At 40.6% G+C, this 21483-nt stretch overlaps 1 protein-coding gene across 2 annotated transcripts in view; it reads left to right on the plus strand.

Moving 5' to 3' along the window:
- Window positions 1-398: 398 nt before the first annotated feature.
- The window catches only part of Astn1 (astrotactin 1), a 329272-nt gene continuing 308187 nt past the window's right edge, over window positions 399-21483 (plus strand). The window contains exon 1 of one of the 2 annotated variants that reach the window (XM_075988353.1): window positions 399-1335. In XM_075988353.1, the coding sequence (XP_075844468.1) occupies window positions 1053-1335 (283 nt within the window). In that variant the 5' untranslated portion in view covers window positions 399-1052. The remainder of the gene's footprint in view (window positions 1336-21483) is intronic. The other variant, XM_075988352.1, reaches the window with a different exon arrangement.

Raw genomic sequence — 21483 nt, forward strand, 5'->3', positions numbered from 1 at the left:
TAGTACTGCTGAGAAACTTTAATCTCACATATTCTCTCTGCTCTATTATATTTACTGGTTTTTAAATTAAATGTTCAATGTTTCTTTGAGCTAAGTCTGCTCTCCCTATCAATCACAGGATCGCCATCATTTTTTATTGCTTGTTTTACATAACGTTTGTGACAGAAACGAAATGCATGAGTTGCAAGTGAAAGTTCTATTTTGCTTAACAGTATGGGTTAAATTGACTTCTTTCTCTGTTGTTCACATTTTTTTCGATTGCTCTTTCTATATCAATATTGCGAATGCTATCTTTAAATATTCTTCAGGGTTCATATTGGGTCAAAATGTATATGTGTGCATTTATTTCAACACCCTCTTAATACAACAGACAAATCCAACTAAGAAGTTGTTTTTTGGAAGAAGAAAAAGAAGAAGAAGAAGAAGAAGAAGAAGAAGAAGAAGAAGAAGAAGAAGAAGAAGAAGAAGAAGAAGAAGAAGAGAAGCTACACTCACAAAACCCCAAAGACTTTATCTTTTTTATCTAGAATAACATTCCTCACCCCCCCTTCACCTGCTTTGAAGAAGAGCCCTTTAAGGTGTGTGCCAGTGTGTGTCTTTTCCCAAGCCATTTGGGTGCTGCTGCCACAGGAGATATTTTTGCATTACAAAGACGCAGTTCTAAAAATGCAGAGCAGGTAGTTAAGAGCCTGGGGGATGGAAAAGGCAGGAGCATCATCAGCCAGCTGGGGGATGACCTGATTCCCTAGAATCCCCAGTCCTCTTCTTCTTTCCTCCCAACATCCTTCCTTCCCTTTTTCTCGCCCCCCCCCCACCTCCCCCTTTTCCCTTCTCCAGATAAGCAGCTCCAGGAAACAAAGAGCTGGGCTCTCCAGACCTCAGCGTTGGAACCTAGGGCTCTCTGAGAAGCATCTCATTTCGGGGACCAGGGCTCTGGAGCTCTGTGTCCCCTCCCCAACCTCCCCCGCCTCCCTTGCTTGCTCGCTGCTCCCTCCCTGCTCGCTGCCTCCCCCATCATAGCAGCGCTGGGAGGAAGGCGGCCAGGGCTCAAGATGGCTTTAGCCAGGCTCTGCGCCCTATTCGCCTGCTGCTGGGGGCCGGCTGCGGTGCTGGCCACAGCTGCCGGCGACGCGGATCCATCCAAGGAGCTGGAGTGCAAGCTCAAGAGCATCACTGTGTCGGCGCTGCCCTTCCTGCGCGAGAACGACCTGAGCATCATGCACAGTCCCTCGGCCTCCGAACCCAAGCTCCTCTTCTCTGTGCGCAATGACTTCCCGGGAGAAATGGTCGTAGTGGACGACCTAGAGAACACGGAGCTACCCTACTTCGTGCTGGGTGAGTCCCTGGAGAGGTCTAAGAGGCCGGAGGAGGCGCTGGACCGGCGCCCCCACCCCCCACTCGGCCCGCTCCACACATCCACTTGCTGCCGCCGCCTCCCCTCCCCCACACTACCTCCCTGGATCCGCCCCACTGCTGGACCTCTCTCCACACCCACTTGCAGGCTGGCACTTTGGCTTTAGTGCACCCGATGTCTCCCCAAATCCGATAGATCCGGAGACCCGACCCCCCTTCTCAGCTGCCTTGCCCCAAAGGAACAGGTTGCTGGAGATGTCTCTGAAACCTTCCTCAGCCTTGAGCTGGGAGTTTTCATTCAGGAACACATCAGTACAGCGTCAGTTTCCAGTCCAACTCTCATAGGCCTCTCTCCCTGCTTACATGCCACATGCTTAGCTCTTGGCGTCACACGTTTGGGCACCTATAGCCACCCACCACTTTCTCCAGGCCTTAGGAATAGGAATTCTGTGGTCACCTTGCCAGCACGTGAGTGTGAGTGCCTCACTGCAAGGGTTGATCATCCCTCATCCAAAAGCCTCCATCTGTCATCAGGGCTTTGATAGCCTTCCTTCCAAACAAGTTTCTTATGTGGCTGGAGTTCATCTTGGGAAGTTGTACTTCCACGCCTAAATCTTAACAACCTCCTTTTTCAGGCCCCTCTACATCTCCATGATGCTTTCAGGTCTCTTGTTTAAGGAAATGGCCCAACTGTGTGGCCCAACTATTGCTATTGCTATCCTCTGTTCTTGAAACTTCCTTAGGTGCAGATATCCTTGGGCACAGAACAGCTTCCCTGGAGAAGAGGCTTTTCTTGCCTTTGTTTGCAACTCTCCGATCCCTTTCTCCTAATTTTCTAACAGTCACCAAATCCCTTCAGATGCTGACTGAATCTTAGGCCTCTTTGACTCTACCTGTTTGTTTTCATTACCAGAATCTTGCAAAGCATCATAGGCTCATGTGACTTGGGCAACATTTCCTACTCCATCTGAAACTCCGTGTCTCTCCAAGCTGCCCCCACCCAACTCTGCAGTCCATTTCTCCAAAATACAGTGTATGTAGTCTTACAATATGCTTCACATATAACTTTGTTCAGGAAAGGAGATAAGGATAACCATAATTTAGTCTCTAGATGCGGGGGATGGAGGAGAGAGAGAGAGAGAGAGAGAGAGAGAGAGAGAGAGAGAGAGAGAGAGAGAAACCATGTCCAGGATGCTATTACATTTACTTAACATCCTGCAAACTCAAGTTCACTTTGCATGAATATGGCTCCCCACTGGCCATGTGTAGGTTGAAGCCATAGGAGAAATTATAAGCTCTCTCCCTACACTTCTTTCACAAAGATTCATCTTTATACCCAGAGCATTTAGGGAGTAGGTGAGGAAACCCTGGGTTCCTCAACTCCAATGGAAAAGTAATTGAAAAAATTGCCTGGTCCTATGAAAAGTTCATTTACAGTTCCTGGAGTGCAACTCAGTTAATCCCATTGAAGCCAACCTACACACTTGAATGGGTTATTTTATTTTATTTTTTGCAGAAAAAATACCAATAACATAATAAAGACTGGGGGCTGGCTAGAAACAGAAACAGCATGAATATGCTACTTGTTATGGCATTCAATTTGCTGAGTTTAGTGGATGTGAAGTTCGTGTTGAAGTCATGCTGATGGGCAAATACAATCTGTTCATGATGCTTTGTAAAAGCGAATGTGGAGAATTATATGTTTCTAAAGGGGTTGTTTGGGGTTCTGCGTGCAGTATTTACTGTGCATAAAGTTGGACATATGTGGATGAAAAGGGGAGGCTGGACTAGGAGGTGCTCAGAACTCCTCTTCTCTTTTTGAAAAATCCCAAACCCGGGGCTGTGTACTGTGATATTCCTACATGAGCCCGATGTCCAAAACTCAGATGGTCAAGAATGAGTTTTCTGCGCCTTGGTACCGTAGCTGCCCACTGCAGTGCCCTGTTGGGGTTGCTATGGTAACCTTCTGCACTAAGGCACAGGCACTTTCACTTCAGAACCAGAAAGTGCAGGATTGTTCTCCAACCTCTCGGTCACCCAAATAGGCTCAGAGCCAGTGATTTGCTGGTGTCTGCCCCCTTTGGCCTGTGATTCCCAAAGTAATAGCATGTAAGAGAGAAGAATGAGAGGAGTTCAAATTCATGGAGGACGGACTGAAGAACACATACATGTTCTCAAGGCTATGTTTTGTGGTCCCGAGTGCTACAACTGAAGACTCACAGTGAGGGGTATAATAATCTGTGGTAGGTCTCTTCTCCTACATCTCAGGAAGGAACTATCCACCAGCCAGTAGTTCTGAGAATTCACAAAGTTCCTACTTCTTTGCTCTTTTTGCTACTATCAGGACCCAGAAGCTGACTAAAACATGCCTGGCCCAGGTGCTCTCTGGTTAACAGGAACACAGACGCTTGTGTGTTTGGATGGATGTCGAGAAACATAGGAATGCTGAGGAAAGAGATGTATCTGTAACATGAGCAGGCTTCGTGGAGGACAGACTTAGCAACATCGTGGCCAAAATCAGGTCCCGTCACTCATAGAAAAAAATGAGAATAAATAACAAAAACAAATGTTGGCTTTTTTTTCCTCTGAGGATCAAGTCAGACTTTTCTTATTCCAAATAAGAATCTTCTAAAAGTGATTTTGCTGCCAGCTTTTCAGGCCCCTTATCCTTTCAAATCAGCTGCAGTTTTCAGGATTCTTTTAAGATTTTGTACATGCCTCCTTCCTGGAGGGTTCTTTGTCCCTGATCACAGCTATCCAGTCATGTGATTGTTACACTCATGTTACCTTTTTGTGAAGCTATCCCTAGCACCTCCACAGACCACTGAAGCTGGAACACTTTTGTATCTCTTTGCAAAGACTAGAAATATATACATACATACACACACACACACACACACACACATATATGGATGGAATAAAAGGAAAAAATAAAAATATATTTGATTGACTTGGCTTTGTCTAGGATAACTGAAAGTTCATGCGGAAAGGTTAAGATGATAGTGGTGACTATGAATACATGGATATAGGCATGGCCTGGCTATGAATGGAGATTAGTTTGACTAGAGTGGACCCTCACTATAGGAACGCTGGGAAATGCATGTGATTCTGGAGAGTAGGCATGGCTTTCCACACATCAGGCAGGGAGGGTTGACTTGACACAGAAAGCAGTGATGTGCGGCTCCAGAGACTATCTCAGCTATCAGCCTGTCCATTTTACTTGTAATATCATCTCTCGTGGTAGGGTAGAAGGAATCCTTGTCTCCTGTTCTCTGAGGTGGGAGTTGCAGACTACGGTACAAGGGTAAGATGGTACTTTAAGTTATATCTACTTCAGCTATCCAAAGCTTTGAATTGGAATATTTAAATTCAGCTCCTGTCATCTCTAGCTTTTCTGCCTTCCCGCAAATATGAATTTTATTGTGAATGATTGTCTTCCCTATGGTACTTGTCAGGCAACTCCAAGCCAGATAATCTACACCTCCGCTTTCAGGTGTGTTGTGAAGGTTTTCTAAAGTACTGCAAAACAACCGTAATTTCTAACTAAAAATATTTGGGCATATAAGCTGTAGTATCCTCTTGGGAGAATTCAAAGGTTTACTAAATTAATATCTCAACTGAAAATTCTTGTCTCGTCTTTCATAACAGAAGATATTCCTGCTTTGGGAGCACATTTGATCTTGGGATGGGGCTAATGTGAGGAAGGACGTCCAGCTTTGCTGTGCTGTGCATAGACGTGTTTACCACTCCCAGGGACATCTGAAGAGGATGTTCCTCTTCTCCAAACCCAACTCTTGAGCCTTTGCATGTACAGACCTTAGTGATAGAGCTAGTCCCTATGCTTTGGTGTTTTGCATCAGCTGTTGTGGATTTCATAGAAGAAAGTATTCCTAAGGATAAATCAGTTAGCCTGTAGAGGTGTAGTAAGGCCCCACATACAAGATGCTGTCAAAAGTGTCTGTTGCAGTCCAGTGTGGTGGTTAAAAGAACCGGCTATGAAGGCAGGTCTGGTGTCAGCCTCTGACTTGCCACCCTTTCCAACAATAGAGAAGAGTGAAGATCATTGGAGATAAAGAGATTGCTCAGGGCCCCATTGTTAATCACGGATTGATCTGTCACTTAAACTTAGGACAGGTAATATGACATTCAGGCTTTTATCTATGCCTTCTGCTGTATGCTTTAATTTTTTTTTTTCAAAAATCTATCCTTTTACACAGTTAGATAAAGGGTTTCTGGCAATGAATAGGATAGAGAAAACACACGAACCTGCTTTGTATGGAAAAATCTTTTGTGTGTGAATGTCTTTTACGCAGCTTTATCCATTCAGCGGATCCTTACACAAGCCTTGATGCAGAAGGTGAACTCCATCAAGAAGCACCTAAGTTTTATTTAGCTATGAAGAATTTGGTAGTCCTTATTTACAACCCTTTACTACTTGGAGGTATTTTATGGCATCCAGAGGCATGATGAACCTGCTGGGTGAGGATGATGATAATATGTTTAATACTCTAAGAAGTGCCCCCTGAAAATGCAAATTAAGAATACGATGGGGGGTGGTAATGAGGCCATACAGAAACTCTGTGTGTGTGTGTGTGTGTGTGTGGCTCCGGTCGGAAGCTTCTGATCTTTGTTATATGATCTTGAGTTTAGAATCCACTATCAGAGTCCAGTGAGCTATCCCATAGTGAGCAACTAGCTTCATATACAACATTGGACAGCATTTCCTCCTTATACGTGGGCTTCGGATTAGCGGGAAGCAATTGAAATACTTCAGTGTCCTCAGCTTCTTTTCACAGCTCTCTCCATCTTCCACTGAAAGCAGAACTTTAAAATGTATTTCCTGTATGTCTCTTGCTCTTCTGTACAGTGAACTTTAGGCTAACAATGAGGAAATTTATAGAGCGGCGACCTCATCTGAGACACGGTGGCATGAATGATGGCAATCTGAAGCTGGAATTTTCAGCACTTAAACAACACACTTGCAGAACGTGCTAATTTATAGTATTGAGAGGGTTATTATTTACTGTTTCTCCACAGAAATGTAGATTTTTACATCAAAGGGGTTTTGAATGCAGGAATGATGAATTATACGATGCTTCAAGTGTTCTTCAAGATGTGCTGATACAGCTTAAATTCAAGACATTGGTGCTCATGAAAGAAAAATAAATACCAGCTTAATTTTTTTATTCCTCTTTGGAAGGAAAATTGAGTTCTTGTTTTATAACGCAAAGTCATACATATACATATGAATGTGCACACACACATTCCCTCCCTTGCTTCCTCCCTCTCTTGCTTTTTTCTTTTATTTCCCCCTCTCCTAGCTTTAAATATAATTGGACTTAAATGTCTAGGAGTTTCTCAGAGAAATGCCAGTTTATGAGGACAAAAATTTCAGTGAAGACATGTCAAATTTTAATTTCTTCACTTTTATACCATGTCCAGATAGATGCCTACAGACTGTAGAGAAGCTCTATTTTAATCAAGCTAATCACCCAGGACAAGTTAGCCTATGACAGTTTCTAATGCGTTACAATGACATCTATCACCATATTACTTTTATTACAAATATGATAAACCTTAAAACCTTTATAAGAAAATCAAAATATCTGCTTGGACACTCATGAGGATTCTTTTCAACAAACAAAATTCAGAAAAATTAAATTATTACAGATGGAAATCTAAACTAATGCTCTATTTCTTATACAGGCAGAGTTGAAAATGTGCCCACCTAAAGTCCAAGCCATTTCACAGCTAGCTATGTAGCACACAGCACAGAAAGTCTTCAGTTTATACATAGGAATACTTGTAACAATGCTGCTGGTAACAGAAAAATCCAGACACACCATTAGACAAAAACTGGGAGTAAATATGGCAATACCTCCACCTAGTATGATATGATCCAGTCATTCTGTGTGAGGACAGGTAAAGATGTGGTCAAATGTTCATGCAAAGAAAACACACAAAAAACAAAAGAAGAATGGAGTCTCCTCCAATATGAAAGATCTTAAAGAGAAGGGGAAGAAAAAAAGGGGAGTTTGAAGATGATGGCAGGACTTGATTTGGGGTTTTGTTTTGTTGTTAGTTTTGAAAAACATGCTTCAGTATTTAGAACAACTTTACATGTATGAACACGCACTCCCTCCTCCTGTTAACCTTTACACTAGTATGTTTTGTGGGTTTTTTGTCACAGTTGAAGGACCAGCTTTTGCATTTCAGATCCCATCCACAACACTACACTGCATTTAGTTGTCCTGTTTCCTCAGACTTCTCTTACCAATGGTGATAAGATTTGTTCTTAATGACCTTGACAGTTTGAAGAATATTGCTCAGATATTTGTAGAATGCTCTTCCATTGGTATTGGCCTGGTCTTGCCCCAGTAATTAGAAGAGATGTAGGATTTGAGGATGAAGGTCTATCTTGTCATTTCTACCATACAATATCAACGTGACTCCTCACAGGTACTAATGATCTTGACGACCTAGTGAGATTGTGCTGTGAGGTCTCCTCTGTAGAGATTCACTCTTCTTCCCATTCTATACTCTACTCCAGCAGAACACATTGCTCACATACCACACTGTGCTACCTGTGGTCCACTTGTTGTTTAGGCTTAGTATATAATTAGTATAAATTATTTAGAATCATTCTATAGAAGAGAATTGTATTTTCTGTTTATTTATTCAATTATTCATTCATAACAAATGTACTCATAAATATTTATTTTATACTTGGGATTTTAATTCAATACTATTGTATTGATTTTATTGTTCCAATTGCTTGTTCTAGCTTTACCTAAAAGGGAATTTTTTCAGTAGGCTTCTGTGTATCTCACATACTCCTGTTAGTGTGGAGTTTTGTTTTGAAGACTTTCTTACTTTTAGCTTATGTAAGTTCTTCTAGGTTTATTTATTCAGCCTATTCCACACCCCTACCTGACATAGTTCTGTTTCTAAGAAGCCCTGATTCTTTGTTTGAAAATGGTATTAGAAACCAAGATCTAGGCACCAAGAATTATTTTATACACTGCACAGGTATCGTTGTTACTACTCTGTCAACTGCTAGAACAAAGGAACAAAACGTGTGTGCTGACTCATACACACATGTATTCACAGTGTTTCTGCATCTCTAGGTATATTAAGCTAAGCATCAGTTGATGCTGATGACTCTAACTCCATTCCACACTCTATATTAATAATGACCTCACAAATAGTTCTCCACTTCCCCTCCTGATTATCTCACTTCAACAATGAGAAATCTGGTTCTGATCATCTGCCAACCAGTTATTTAAAATTTCCATCCCAGTGTGAAGCTTATGGAGGTTACCAGAACTTGCCTATCTTCACCCCTATGGGAAAGGACTTCAGCAGCTGGAGCACAGTTTTAGGCACGGTTTTTTGTTGTTGTTGTTTTGTTTTGTTTTTGCTTTAGTCTTAAACACTACCTATTTCCAAATTTGCTTGGGTCAGCACTTACCCCTCACTGCCTTCAGCGAGACTGTTCATATATCTATCTTTGTTAGAGCTAGTATCTTTGCCACATTCTTCAGCCTATCTTAGGGTCCTCAAACCTCCTAAATGATTTTTTTATTTTAATTTTATGGCATTCGAGTTGGCTCTTTGCACTCTGAAGTTACATGTCTTGATAGTCGCAAATGTAAATGCCTCTTGTGTTTCTCTTATGTGACGATATATCCATGATTATGGGATTATACAGAATAATTTGATTAGCTTACAAAATACCTCAGCCTTTCTTCTTCCCATTGTTACTTCCTTACCACCAGACTCTGGGCGGAACAGACTGGCTTTTCAGTTTAATCCAGGTGTATTTGTCTTCAGTGTCTTTCTTTGTCTCATAATTTTTTTTGCATGTTCAGGAAGTTATCTTGACTCCTAGAGGTGTTGATATGTTTGACACACACATTTATTATCCTGGCAGGATTCTTGCCCTGATCCTGTGTGCTTACAACAGACAATAGGGCTAACAGTGATTCAGGAAATATTACTGCCTCCCAGTTTTGTCAAATAATTTTTTTTACAGTACCCATTCCCTTGTTGTCTGCCAACAGCATCCTTCTTGTAGATTTGTACAAAAGTGGCCAAAGGAACATGTCATATTTGTTAGACAGCTTAGTGAACATACATTGAGCATCTCCTTTAAAAAATGTCTTCAGCTGGACACAATGGTGGCACACACCTTTAATACCAGCACTTGGGAGGCAGAGGCAGGAGGATTTCCATGAGTTTCAGGGCAGCTTGGTGTACAAGAGCTAGTTCCAGGACAGCTAGGACTGTTACACAGAGAAACCCTGCCTCAAACAACAACAACAAAATGTCTTTGTTTTGTCAAGAAAGTGGTTCTGGCTGAAGGCTACATACAAGGTTTTGTGTATTTACGTTTTTTTGATTATTCATGTCTATTTATTGTGACCTCAATGCATAGGTTTATGTTAACAATATTCTCCAACTTATAGCTTAGTTTTATCTCAAGTCTATGTAAGCGACTCTCCTTCTAGGGGTTTATGAATTTATCTGGGCATTCATTTCACTTCATTTTTGTTTCTAATTCCTAGTCACTCTTTCCCATAAAAATATCGTGTGTGTGTGTGTGTGTGTGTGTGTGTGTGTGTGTGTGTGCATACTTGTGTGCAGAAGCTCAGGTGCTCCATGCAATATTATATTTGTGGGGGTCACAGGACAGCTTATGGGAATCATTTCTTTCCTACCACCTTGTGGGATCAAGGGGTTGGATTCAGTTCCTCAGACCTGTTTGCAAGTGCCTCTACCTGCCAAGCTGTTCCATAACTATCTATACAATTTTATTTATTTATTCATAGAACGAGATCCATGTAGCTTAGAATGGTCTTGAATTTTTTTTAATTTTTATTTTTTTAAATTAAATACACATTTAGTATAATAATCTTAATGCCAAAACGTATTTGCTTGACTTTGGAAAACATACGGTATTTCTTATGTGTTTGATGTAAATTAAGCTTTGGCTTCAGGAGCAGAAAGCACACACAATCAATAGAGTTGGGTTAACAACTATCCCACAGCTCATTCTCCAGCAGTGACTAAGAGGGGGTGAGCAACACCATCGATGCTATAGAGACACAGACACACAAGTCCATACAGGTGTTCCTTCTCAGTGACTAAGGTCACAACTCACTGTGCATTTCTCTCATCTTCCACTTGTCTTAATATTTCAATTAAAGTGCATGTCACTTCATTGGGGTGTTTTTATTATTATACACTTCTTGCAAAAGGAAGATGAAATGGAAAGAAGCAAAATCCCCTGAAATCACAGAGCTAGTAGGATGTGCAGGTAGATTAGACCCACACCCACAGATCTTCACCTGATACCTGCATTTGAAAATCCTTGACCCCTAGCTTCACCAACAGATAGCACGCGGGTGCTTCCTGAGTTGTTGTCTGTTTAGGATTTGTATGTCATCTGTAGAGAGTGACCTATTGTCACAAGATTATAAAGAGTTAAATCAGCTAACAGAGAAGAGCACTTATGTCCAGACCTAAGTCACTGACAATAGATCAGCGTTAGTTCTCATATCCATTTCACCTCCCTGAATGACTTTATGGTTATAGAGTTCTGGGTTGGTGTATGAACATAGAGACCAAGTAGCCAGATTAACAGTGTCTGGTATCAGTTAAGCACTGACTGTATCAAGTTTCTGTGCTAGGTCTTGATTTCTTATATGCCTGCATCTACCTCATATGTTCTTGCACTGTGGGTGTGCTTGACCACTCCCCCTTTTTATGTCCTCAGCACTATATTTATTAAGATTCAGCTGTGTTGTATGATTATAGACCATTTCTGTCTAACAGTGTCTTCAGAAATAATGCTATTGTTTTATATATGCCTTATCCAGTTTGGTGAATCCTAATAGCATGTACCTCTTGAGGGCTTCAAATATGGGTAGCACAACAGAGTGACTAAATTTAAATTTTTAACATTTAATTTGCTAACTCTCAAATAAGTTCCTACATATACAACTTATCATATCTAGCAATGCATATACAGAACACTGGTACCATCGTTCAAAGGATTACAGATGCCGTAGAACACTCCGTTGTGGATATTGGCCACATTTTACCATCTTCTTAGATGGCTGACAGGCAGGTTGCCTTCTGCTGCCCACCGCTGGACACAATGTTGCAATTATCACCTCTGTGCCTATTTCCTGAAGTATTTTTGAAGACATTTTTATGTATCTTAACATGAGGAGAATTTCTGGTTCATAAAGATAATAAGTATTTCACAAGTTTGCGCTTGAGTGGTTTATACCAGTTTGCACTCTCCTCAGCAATATGTGAAGGTCTCTATATCCCCCATATCTGTTCTATATCTGTTATCATTACACAGGTCTGTAATAATTGTCACTCCACTAGACTGGCATTCCATTGCTAATCAGTTTGTATGTTATTAATATTCAGATGCTTGGTAGAATATTGCTTTGTCTATAATATGAATTGTAAATATTTTACATGACTTTGTGTATTTTGCCTTTGATTGTATTTGTTTGGTTTGTTTGTTTTTGTGGGGGGTCTCATATAGCCTAGGCTGGCCTTTGTCTTCCAGGTTTTGGATTGATAAACTTCATCACCGTTGCAGATCTTATCTCTTCATTTTGTTTCTGGGTTTTCAGAAGATTTTAAAGTTATAAAATTAAAGCCATTAATTATTTCTTTTGGATTATATTCTTTTTCCATGTCCTAGCTGGGAACGTTTTGTGCACGTTAAGATTATAAAAGGATTCCTAAGTTTTCCTTTAATACATAATGGTTATACTTTAAATTTAAATATTTGATAGATAATGAGCTATGACATATAACCTTGTCCAGATGTGCTATGTGAAGTAATATATTAGCTGTCCCTATAGTTACTCAGATGTCTGTACCAGTCATTAAACAGCGACAGGTTTCCTTCTGGTTTTAGATGTCACCTTTACTATATACTCATTTGATAATTAGGTTAAATTGAATAAAAATTAGCATATTGCAGAAGAGTTGATTGCTTTTTTACTTCATAAAGAGTGTTTTTAAAATTAATTTTTTGATATTTATAGAGCTAATGATAGGATTTTTCTCTTTGGATTTTTTTGAGAAGTGAATTATATACATAGATTTCCTCATTTTGAACTGCTCTTGCATTTCTAAAACAGTCTTCACCTGGTAATAATTAATTGTTCCTTGAATATGAAATTGGATTTTGTTTGATAATGTTTCATGGAGAGTACATCACATCACTAATTCTAAGTGAGGTTATTCTTAGGTTTTCTGACTGTGTAGCCTTTGTCAGAATTTAGTAGCAATTTTACATTTGCTCCATAAAAGTAATTGCTTCTTTTTTCAAGAACAATTTAAACAGCATTGAAATGATCTATGGTGCCTAAATCATTGCCTGGTGATAGGGTGATTATAATGACCAAACTGTGAATTAGTGACTTTGTTGGTGAGATAATGAACATGTAAGTAAGAGGTCTAAGTCAAAGGATGCTGGGATATATGAATGGGTCATTGAACTTCCTGGTTTGGATGAGAAATTATTAGCTATAGCTTAAGAAGCAAATAGTAGAAAGGATAAATCCAGAAGTAGGTCAAAGGATGTAAATGAATACATACTTTGGTGCCCATGTTTAAAGTGACAACACATAGTTGAAGGGACAGGAGATTAAACATGTACACCCAAGCAGAACCCAGTGAAATTTGTTTTTTATGATTCTAGACTGCGGTTAAGATCGACATATCGTCTCATTTCCTTGAGACTCTATTTTTGCTGTAATCTGTATTCACTGTAATCTTCTGGCACACTGTCTGTCTGTGGTCCTGACTGTGGCTTTGGATTCCCCTGCTTTCCCTTGAGAGCTGTTTTTTCTCTACATATAAGTTCCATTTGATTCATTCTTTAACCCATTTATTTCCTCTTCCTCTCTTTTCTGTGTCCCCCCTTTCCCCTTGAGTTTCCTGGGTGACTAATATGGTGAATCTTGATTTCTAAATTCGTCTAGGAAATTAATAAAGCATGCATGAGTGTCTGCGTGTTTTCAGAGCTTACAGGATGACGGATATTGAGGCCTATGGCATAATCAATGGCTTGTTTCTTTGATGGGTTCAGAATCTAAGTGGATTGTTGTGAGATGGTGGAACTGTTAAAGGTGAGGTGTGGTTGCAACAAGTCCATTGGCGGGATATGCCTTCGAAGGCTGCATTTTATTCATTAATCCTTCTTATTATGTATTCCTCTTTGGTTCCTGGCTTACACGAGATGAACAGCTTTTGTCCACCATATTTTCTTCCATATGTCTCTGCCTTGCCATGGTCCTAAAGCAATGGAGTGAACTATGTACTTAAACCACTGGAATTCTGACTGAGTAAGTCCTTTTTCCACTTGCGTCTCTCATATATTTGTCATGGGACCAAAAGTACGACCAGCACAGTGACTTTTTTTTTTTATCCTAGCACCAACCTAAAATATAATCTGATGTAATGTCTTGCCAAAGAGCAGGGCATGTCTCCTCTGTACACTTCTCAGGTGTATCATGGGATGGATGGTTACTTCCTTTGCCACTCCATTGCATCTTTCATAGCATACATTCTCAGCATCAGGACCATGCATGGGCTCCAGAGTTCATGGAATGTAAATCGAATATGCAAATATAAATTCTAAACATGGAGTTACTTCTTAAGTGAGATTTTTAAATAGGCCTGATAGTCTTGCTTTCTTAAAAAAATGAGGCAGTGTAAAAATAACTTAGAGGAGAAAAGATTACAGACCCTTAGGTAACAGTTCTAGAGTCAGTGTTTAAGTTTGGTAGGATTTTCTGCTTTTATCAATTGCTCAGAATCCTAAGACCCCTCCATCCTCTTCCTTTGCTCTCCTGCAGGCCAGAATCCTCTTGTACGGCAAGGCAGTTCAAGAGGGTGAATGAATTTGCTGGAAGGGGAGGGCAGGTGTTTTCAGGATAACACTTCTGAAGGAAGTGAGGAAATGTTGCACACATCCTTTCTACCTCCATAGCATACCTGGAAATGCAATGTTAGCTAGTGACTACATACCACACTTAATTCAACAAAACGAAGGAAGGAGATGATGTGGGGGATGGAAAGGAGATATATTTTTTTGTAAACACTGCACATAAGGACACCTCCAAAACAAAGAAGCAAACCTTAGCACACATGCAATTTTGCTATCCTTACAAAAACACACTTATTTTGGGGAGTTCACCCCTTCGGTTCTGTCACGATCTGTCTCCCTTGCGGCCTCACTCATCAGCATCCACTACTCACCAGAGTTTGACACTGGTCCTAGTTTCTCTTGCAGTCCGTCTCTTGTCTTTATACAAGCTGTATTAGCTGTGCTGACCCGGCTTAACAATGGTTCCTGAAAGGACAAGGTGGTAAATATTTTCGATCTTAGGCCACTTTGTCTCTACCACCACTCAATAGATCCTCATAGTGGAAGGGTATCCATAGATACCAGGTAAATATAAAAGGTAAATGAATGACTGCGGCTATGTTCCATTAAAATTGTATTTAGAAAAACCAACAAAAGCACCACACATTATAGCTGTCCAGCCTTTCATGTAGACAGTACATCTAATGTCCCACTTACAGTTCTCTGACGCTCCATATGGCACAGTTCCACATTCTGATTCACATTCTGTATACACATGACTGGTCCCAGTCTTTTGATCCCCACGTGTGTGTAGCTCTGATACTGTGCTGTGTGTCTCAATTCCTATTCCAGCCTTTCTTCTGCTCTTCTTCCACTCTGCCCCTCATTTTGTTCTTGGAAATTCAACAGTTCATTGACCACCTTATATTTCCCATGTGCATTTGAACGCTCTGACACCATCATTTCCTAATAAACAGTTTATCACTATATTCAGTTGTCTTGTTTGTGTTACTATACAGCATCTGGTGCTCACATGAGCATATGAGAATCATCTCCCAAAATCTATGGGCATTTCTTCCAAGTCCAGAGCCAACGCTAGGTTTTGTATATGATTACTCTTATTTGTGTGTATTCGAGGCACTATATGACTTCTGATCTCAGTTTGTTTCTAAAAGTTGCTTGTTAATAGTTTATTGACCTTGATGAACTTTCACTCGCGTTTCCCTAAGTGACTATTTCAGATTTTTGGTAAAATCATTAAGCTCACAGCTTAGTTACTGTGTTTTTACACTTGCTAAGATCTTGTTTTATACTGCACCTAAAGTTTTATTAGGCACAAATGACCTTTGATTTCCCTGTAACTCCAACCTCTAAATGTATAAACTCTGCTTTCATTATTTCTTCCCCAATTTCGAATGCTTTCTGAGTAGATATTGAGTCCCAGATGTGATGCTTGACTCTGACAATATAATTAGAAATAAAGGAGACATAACCCTGTCACAAAAGCAAGAATTTCATCTTTCTAGGGCTTTACTGCTTTTGCCATTCCTTTTTTCTAGATTTCCACTCTTTCCCCTCAGTCCCTCCTTTCTCTTATAAATATCCTCAGGTCTCTTTATCCACCCGCCTGTGCGTACTCCTGGCCAGCATCGGTCTCCTAACGCCAACTCCAACACACTTCTACCCTCATCCTAATAGCCCTTCACACTGTTGCTCTTCCTTGACGTGACAGGTATGGGTTTAATTGTTCATTGATAATAAAATAATTGCAACAGCTCCAGGCATCACATCATATGGGACAATATTCAGAGGAAGAGTCAAGATTGATTTTAGTTACTCTCTTGAAAGAAAGAGGCTGCATTTTCCCAGTAGACTGTGGAAGCCTCTCCTTGCTAGTTTTTGGTCTAGTAAATAGAACAGAACTGTGCCTGCGCATCCTTAGATCAGTTTCTCTTCAGAATGATGCAGTAGCTAGTCATCTCTGAAATAAATCAGGATCCATTCTGGAGCAGAAGTCACACTCTCAGGTAAAGTGGCTATCTCAAGGTCACTCCAACTCTCTATCATTTGTGTCTTAACCTTGAATTGCTTCCCTTCTTTTCTTCTTCTTCTTCTTCTTCTTCTTCTTCTTCTTCTTCTTCTTCTTCTTCTTCTTCTTCTTCTTCTTCTTCTTCTTCTTCTTCTTCTTCTTCTCTCTCTCCCTCCCCTCTCTCTTTGTGGGGTAGGGTGGGGAGGAGGTGGGTACACATATATTTGTGGTGTATAAGTGCATATGTATAGTGTATTTCAGTATCTTAGTTGCGACCTCTTTCTCAAAACTTTCTGAGGCTCCTTGCTCTTCATGGCACTCCATGTCCACCTCTTTATGAATGTTCTGTTTCTAAAATTGCTGTCCTCTCTATCTGACCACTCCATGAAGCATCAGGTTCCTTAAAGGAAGATAGTTTCTTAGCCGAGCACAGTGGTTCCTAAGTATGGTACCAGTGCTACTCAGGGCTTGATAAACAGTTCCAGGCCTTCCCTGACTTTACAGTGAGAGGTTTTCTAAACAAACACCCAGGCAAACGCATTCTTAATGATCTCAGCACCCAGCTTCCAGCATGGTGCTCGTGTGGCCTGAAGTAGGTTGACGCATCTGATCCTGGTTCACCAGGCTAAGTCCAGAGAGGCCTCATGTCTAGTTCAGAGAGTCTCAAAGGAATATGCCAGCCTCCCAGAGCTCTGGATGACCCTTTTCAGAAGCTCTCTGAAGTGAAATTGTTTCATCATAGTGTTAAGATATCACTGTGTTGTTTTTTTTGTTGTTGTTATTGTTGTTTTTCTGGGTTGATATTTACATTGATTGATGTGGTTGGGACCCCGGGCATAGCTGCAGACACCTTAGCAGGAGGAATAACAATCACATCAGCTGTTGTCGTAGGCGTTGTGTTTATCACCATACTCACTGTATAGATCTGGTGCTTATTTGGGGATGACCGAAATGAAGCAGCATAAACAATTCATTTGTTAAACATCGACCCTTGTGTGCATGGCCTCCGCTAGTCTTAAAATGGAAACTGCATATTTGCTACAATCTGCAGTGTGTTTCTGAGTCACGATCTAAGCTATCTTCCTTGGTCTCGTCACAGGTTTTATCTGAAGGAAAAGTAGACAGGCAAATTGTAGCTTTTCAAATGTATTTACCAAAGTTTTCCTTAAAAATGGATAAAAGGGGGCTTGGTTAAATAACAAACACTAGTAGTTTGGTTACCACTGCTCAGATTCAGGCTTTCAAGTGAACCATTAGGGTATTATAAACATGTGTGAAGGCCCCAGTGACATCACAGGTTCCCTACACTGAAAGCCTTTCCTGATGGAACCAGAAGTATTACAGTGAGAATTATTGAAGCTTTAGCATGAAACAGGCTGACATTCAGAACATCTATATAATAAATATATTCTGCTATTTTCCAAGGATTGCTTTGAAAGCATGCATGAATAAAGGAAGTAGGTTCAGATTTCAACATTGATGGTGGATTTTGCATCAAGTGTGTATAGAAAGTTCAACTTCTGTTCTCAGCTCCCACACAGCCCCTCACCACAAAGAGATTACTTTTTAGCTTTGAAGTAGTTATCAAGGAAAAATAACCTCAATCATTTATGATTTCACATCTGTTTTTAAGCAGGATTATCTTTATAAAATGCAACCAAAATAACTTGTGCTGTGTTTAGTACAGGAGCCGAGATGAGAATCCAACTGACTTCTACTAAGACACCATTTAATGATTTTTTTAAAAATCTATTTATATGTCTGTGTGCATGAGCGCATGCATGTGGTTGCCTGTGGAGAGCAGAAGAGGGTATCAGATTCTCAGAATTGTTGCAAGTGGTTGTGAGCTGTCTGGTGTGGGTGCTGGGAACTGAACTCTAGAATCAAGAGCATCAAGAGTTATCTCTCCAGCTCCTAAGGCAGCACTTAAAAGCTTTGCAAAAATATGTTAGAAACTGCTATTTTAACCAAGCTTTGCTTTATAAATGTAATGATCGTTTGTAGAATCCTTGGGTAATGTTGGCATGTAGCAGGGTTGCTATTATTTTTTAATGGAGCAGTGGATTTTTTTTAACATATCATAGTTACGTCCTCACATATGGTACACCTTGGTAGACACAGCCCACATGAACAGACACTCCCGGTGGGCCCTGTGAGATTAGGACTAGAAAGGGTTGTAGAGACCAAGACTGTGAGAACTCCTGACCTGGTACACAATGTCTTTCATGAGAATGCTACAGCACTTGGCTGACATCTTTAGTGTCACACTTCCCACGGATACATGACTGTATGTGTTAGTATTTCCCAGCCTCTGAACCTAGTGTGCATGCATACCGTCTGGTCAACGAGCAGAAGAAAGACTGATTGACTGACTGAATGGACGAATGAATGCCTGCCATCTCATTCTACTTCTAGTTCGGAACTTTTTATCTTTATTTTATTTTTTTTCTTACTGAAGTATATGTGATTTCTGTGGTTCCTTTGGGGGTCCCCAATAACGTCTACCTACCAAATATGCCATGCTTAGCTCAACCTCTTTCAGCCACGTGAGAATGTCTGTGGGACAGAAAGGAAAGTCGATTGGTTAAGAGTCTCAGCATCTGGGAACTTGAAGGGGCATTCAGAGGTACTTCTGGGTAGTCCCTTTCGTTGGGACTTTGGGCATACAGTGAGGCTGGAAGGCACACTGTTATGGTTACCTAAAGGTCACCAGGGAGACCAGCTGAGAGACTGACATTTGAAGCAACTTGGGCTTATTTCCCTGGGGCCCTGATATTAAAGGAGATGGTGATGATTATTGTTCTAGAGCTCCTGGAAGAGTTTGAGCTCTGCTAGGACAGGCACTCAAAATCCCAGGCATTTGTACCTTCATCAATCACCAGAGAAACAGGGGGAGAACAGATTCTTCCGGGACTAAATGTTACTCTAGAGAATAATCTGATTCTTAAGTGTCAGGCTAGAGCTAGGCAAACCTGAGGACTGGACACTTAGAGATGGGGGATTTAAGATGTAAGGTGTTCTGAAGATCATAGATAGAGCTTCCCAAACTTTTTAGTGACACACCTTTAGAAGTAATGAGTAAATGACAGGCTTCCTCATCCCACCAGTTATCCCTAGGGTGGGTGGAGAAGAGATTCCTTACAAATTCCGTAGCATCTTCAGAAGGTGCGGCATAGCCTTGGAAAAATACTTTTCTAGTCTGGACCATTATTGTTGGGAAGGGATGAGGTCCCACTGAGCCCCGTGGTTTCTATAAATGCAGAAAGATATTACTGTAAATTTCCCAGCATTTGGAGACCGTCACTTCTTGACTGGATCAGATTGTAAGATATGGTGATTGGCATCTAGGCTAGTGAGCCAGCTCTAAAAAGTATGGAGTTAAACTTGATTCCTAGTTAGCCTTATGTACTCAGGCAGCTTGGCATAGAGATCCTATTCCTGAATTTCCTATGATGTCATCAACACAAGATAGAAATTGAAAACATAGTATCGCAATGAGCATACTTTTCACAGGGACTTGATAGAGTTGTAATACACCATATGGCAAATGAATGGAAACTTTTACCTGTTTGAACTTGTTCACTACTGGGGTTGCCTAATAACTGCATCTCATTATTTTGAAGTGACATTAGGCTTTCAGAAAGCTGCGACACACTACAGAGCATCACTAAGTATACCTATGTGTCCTTTATTCACCTCGTCCTCTAACATCTTGCCTACCTGTTTTATTACAATAATACTAAGTTGCCACAGGTATGAGAATACTTTAAATGGTACTCAGAGTATCTTTAAAAATATAATATTTAAACATATGTTAGAGAATACAAATTATAAAAACATTAGGCCTAGTTACTGGTACACTCTTGCATTCTTGTGAAGCTGAGACAAAAGGATGGTTTCTTTGAAGCCGCCTGGACCATATTTTAAGGACTCAACTCGATTGACTAGCAATATCAAGTCTATCATTTCATTGTTGATTGTGTGTGTGTGTGTGTGTGTGTGTGCATGATACTAGAATTCAGTTTAAGAAAAAAAATTAACTTAAAGTATATTTTAATGGAAATGACTAATATTCTCCATGGCTAAATTTAATTATAAAAGTATCATCTGAATGACTGGTATTTTGGAGTTCTGTGTTGAAAGATATGGATGATTTAGATATTTGAAGAACGTACTTCCTAACCCCTTTCTACCTTGGAAGCAGCTCCCACGATAGATGCTTCCAGGATGATGGCTTCCCAGAATAGGCCTTTTGCTTCAGGGTACCACTTCCAAGTGATTTGCATTCTCCATCTAATAAGTGGATGGTGGTCAAACCTAGAATAATGTCCCTGCATATGGCCATAGCAAATCTGACTTCCTTGTAATTCTCACATTAGAATGTGGATTGATGATTATGGTGCTGATGATGGAAGTTAATGTTCTTTCAAAGACTGGACATTGACAACAACTTGGAAATGTTCATACTAGAGGGAGATTCAAGAGGGAAACGTAAATTATCCAGTTAATGGATTTTCCCCAATATAAATGCAAAAACTGCTTTAGTCTCCAGGTCACCATGTAAATCATGCTGCCGCACGGCAGTTTTACATCCTCTGAGTTCTGTGCAGAGATGATTACTAAGAACACTGGAGCAGGAAAACTGTGAGAACTGTGGATACCCACAGGGCCACGCAGAAGCCTGGGAAGACTCCGCGGAAGTTGGAAGGGAGTTTGCTGACATCCATCTTTTGAAGTTCACTATTTTCCCTCAGGAGTCAAAGTCACTTTAAATAATCTGTGGCTTGGCTGTGGGAGGTTCCCCTGCCTCAGAAATCTTGATTCACTGTGTGTGTCCTCACTGTTAGTGAATGTGAGCTTGGTGAGACATAGTGTTTCAGGCATGGTCTCCCCAGTTTGATTGTCTCTAGAGAAGTAAGGAACTTCCAAGGCTAAATAATGACTCACGGAGCAAAAAAAAAAAAATGTTTTGGGGTATTGTGGAATATGCTATGGGGATTGTTATTTTCTCCTCTTTTCTTGCTGAATTTGTGGATTCCCTGTACAGCACAGCCTCATGGCAATCCTCCTGCCTCACTGCCTTCCAAGCGCTGCGGTTACAGGCATGAAACATCACTCCAAGCTTATTATTTTTTTGCTCCTTAAGCAGTGTTTATTAATGAAGGTATACTCAGTCCACCCAACTTTCAGATGC

The sequence above is a fragment of the Microtus pennsylvanicus genome, chromosome 10 (genome assembly GCF_037038515.1).
Source record: "Microtus pennsylvanicus isolate mMicPen1 chromosome 10, mMicPen1.hap1, whole genome shotgun sequence".
Classification (NCBI taxonomy): Eukaryota; Metazoa; Chordata; class Mammalia; order Rodentia; family Cricetidae; genus Microtus; species Microtus pennsylvanicus.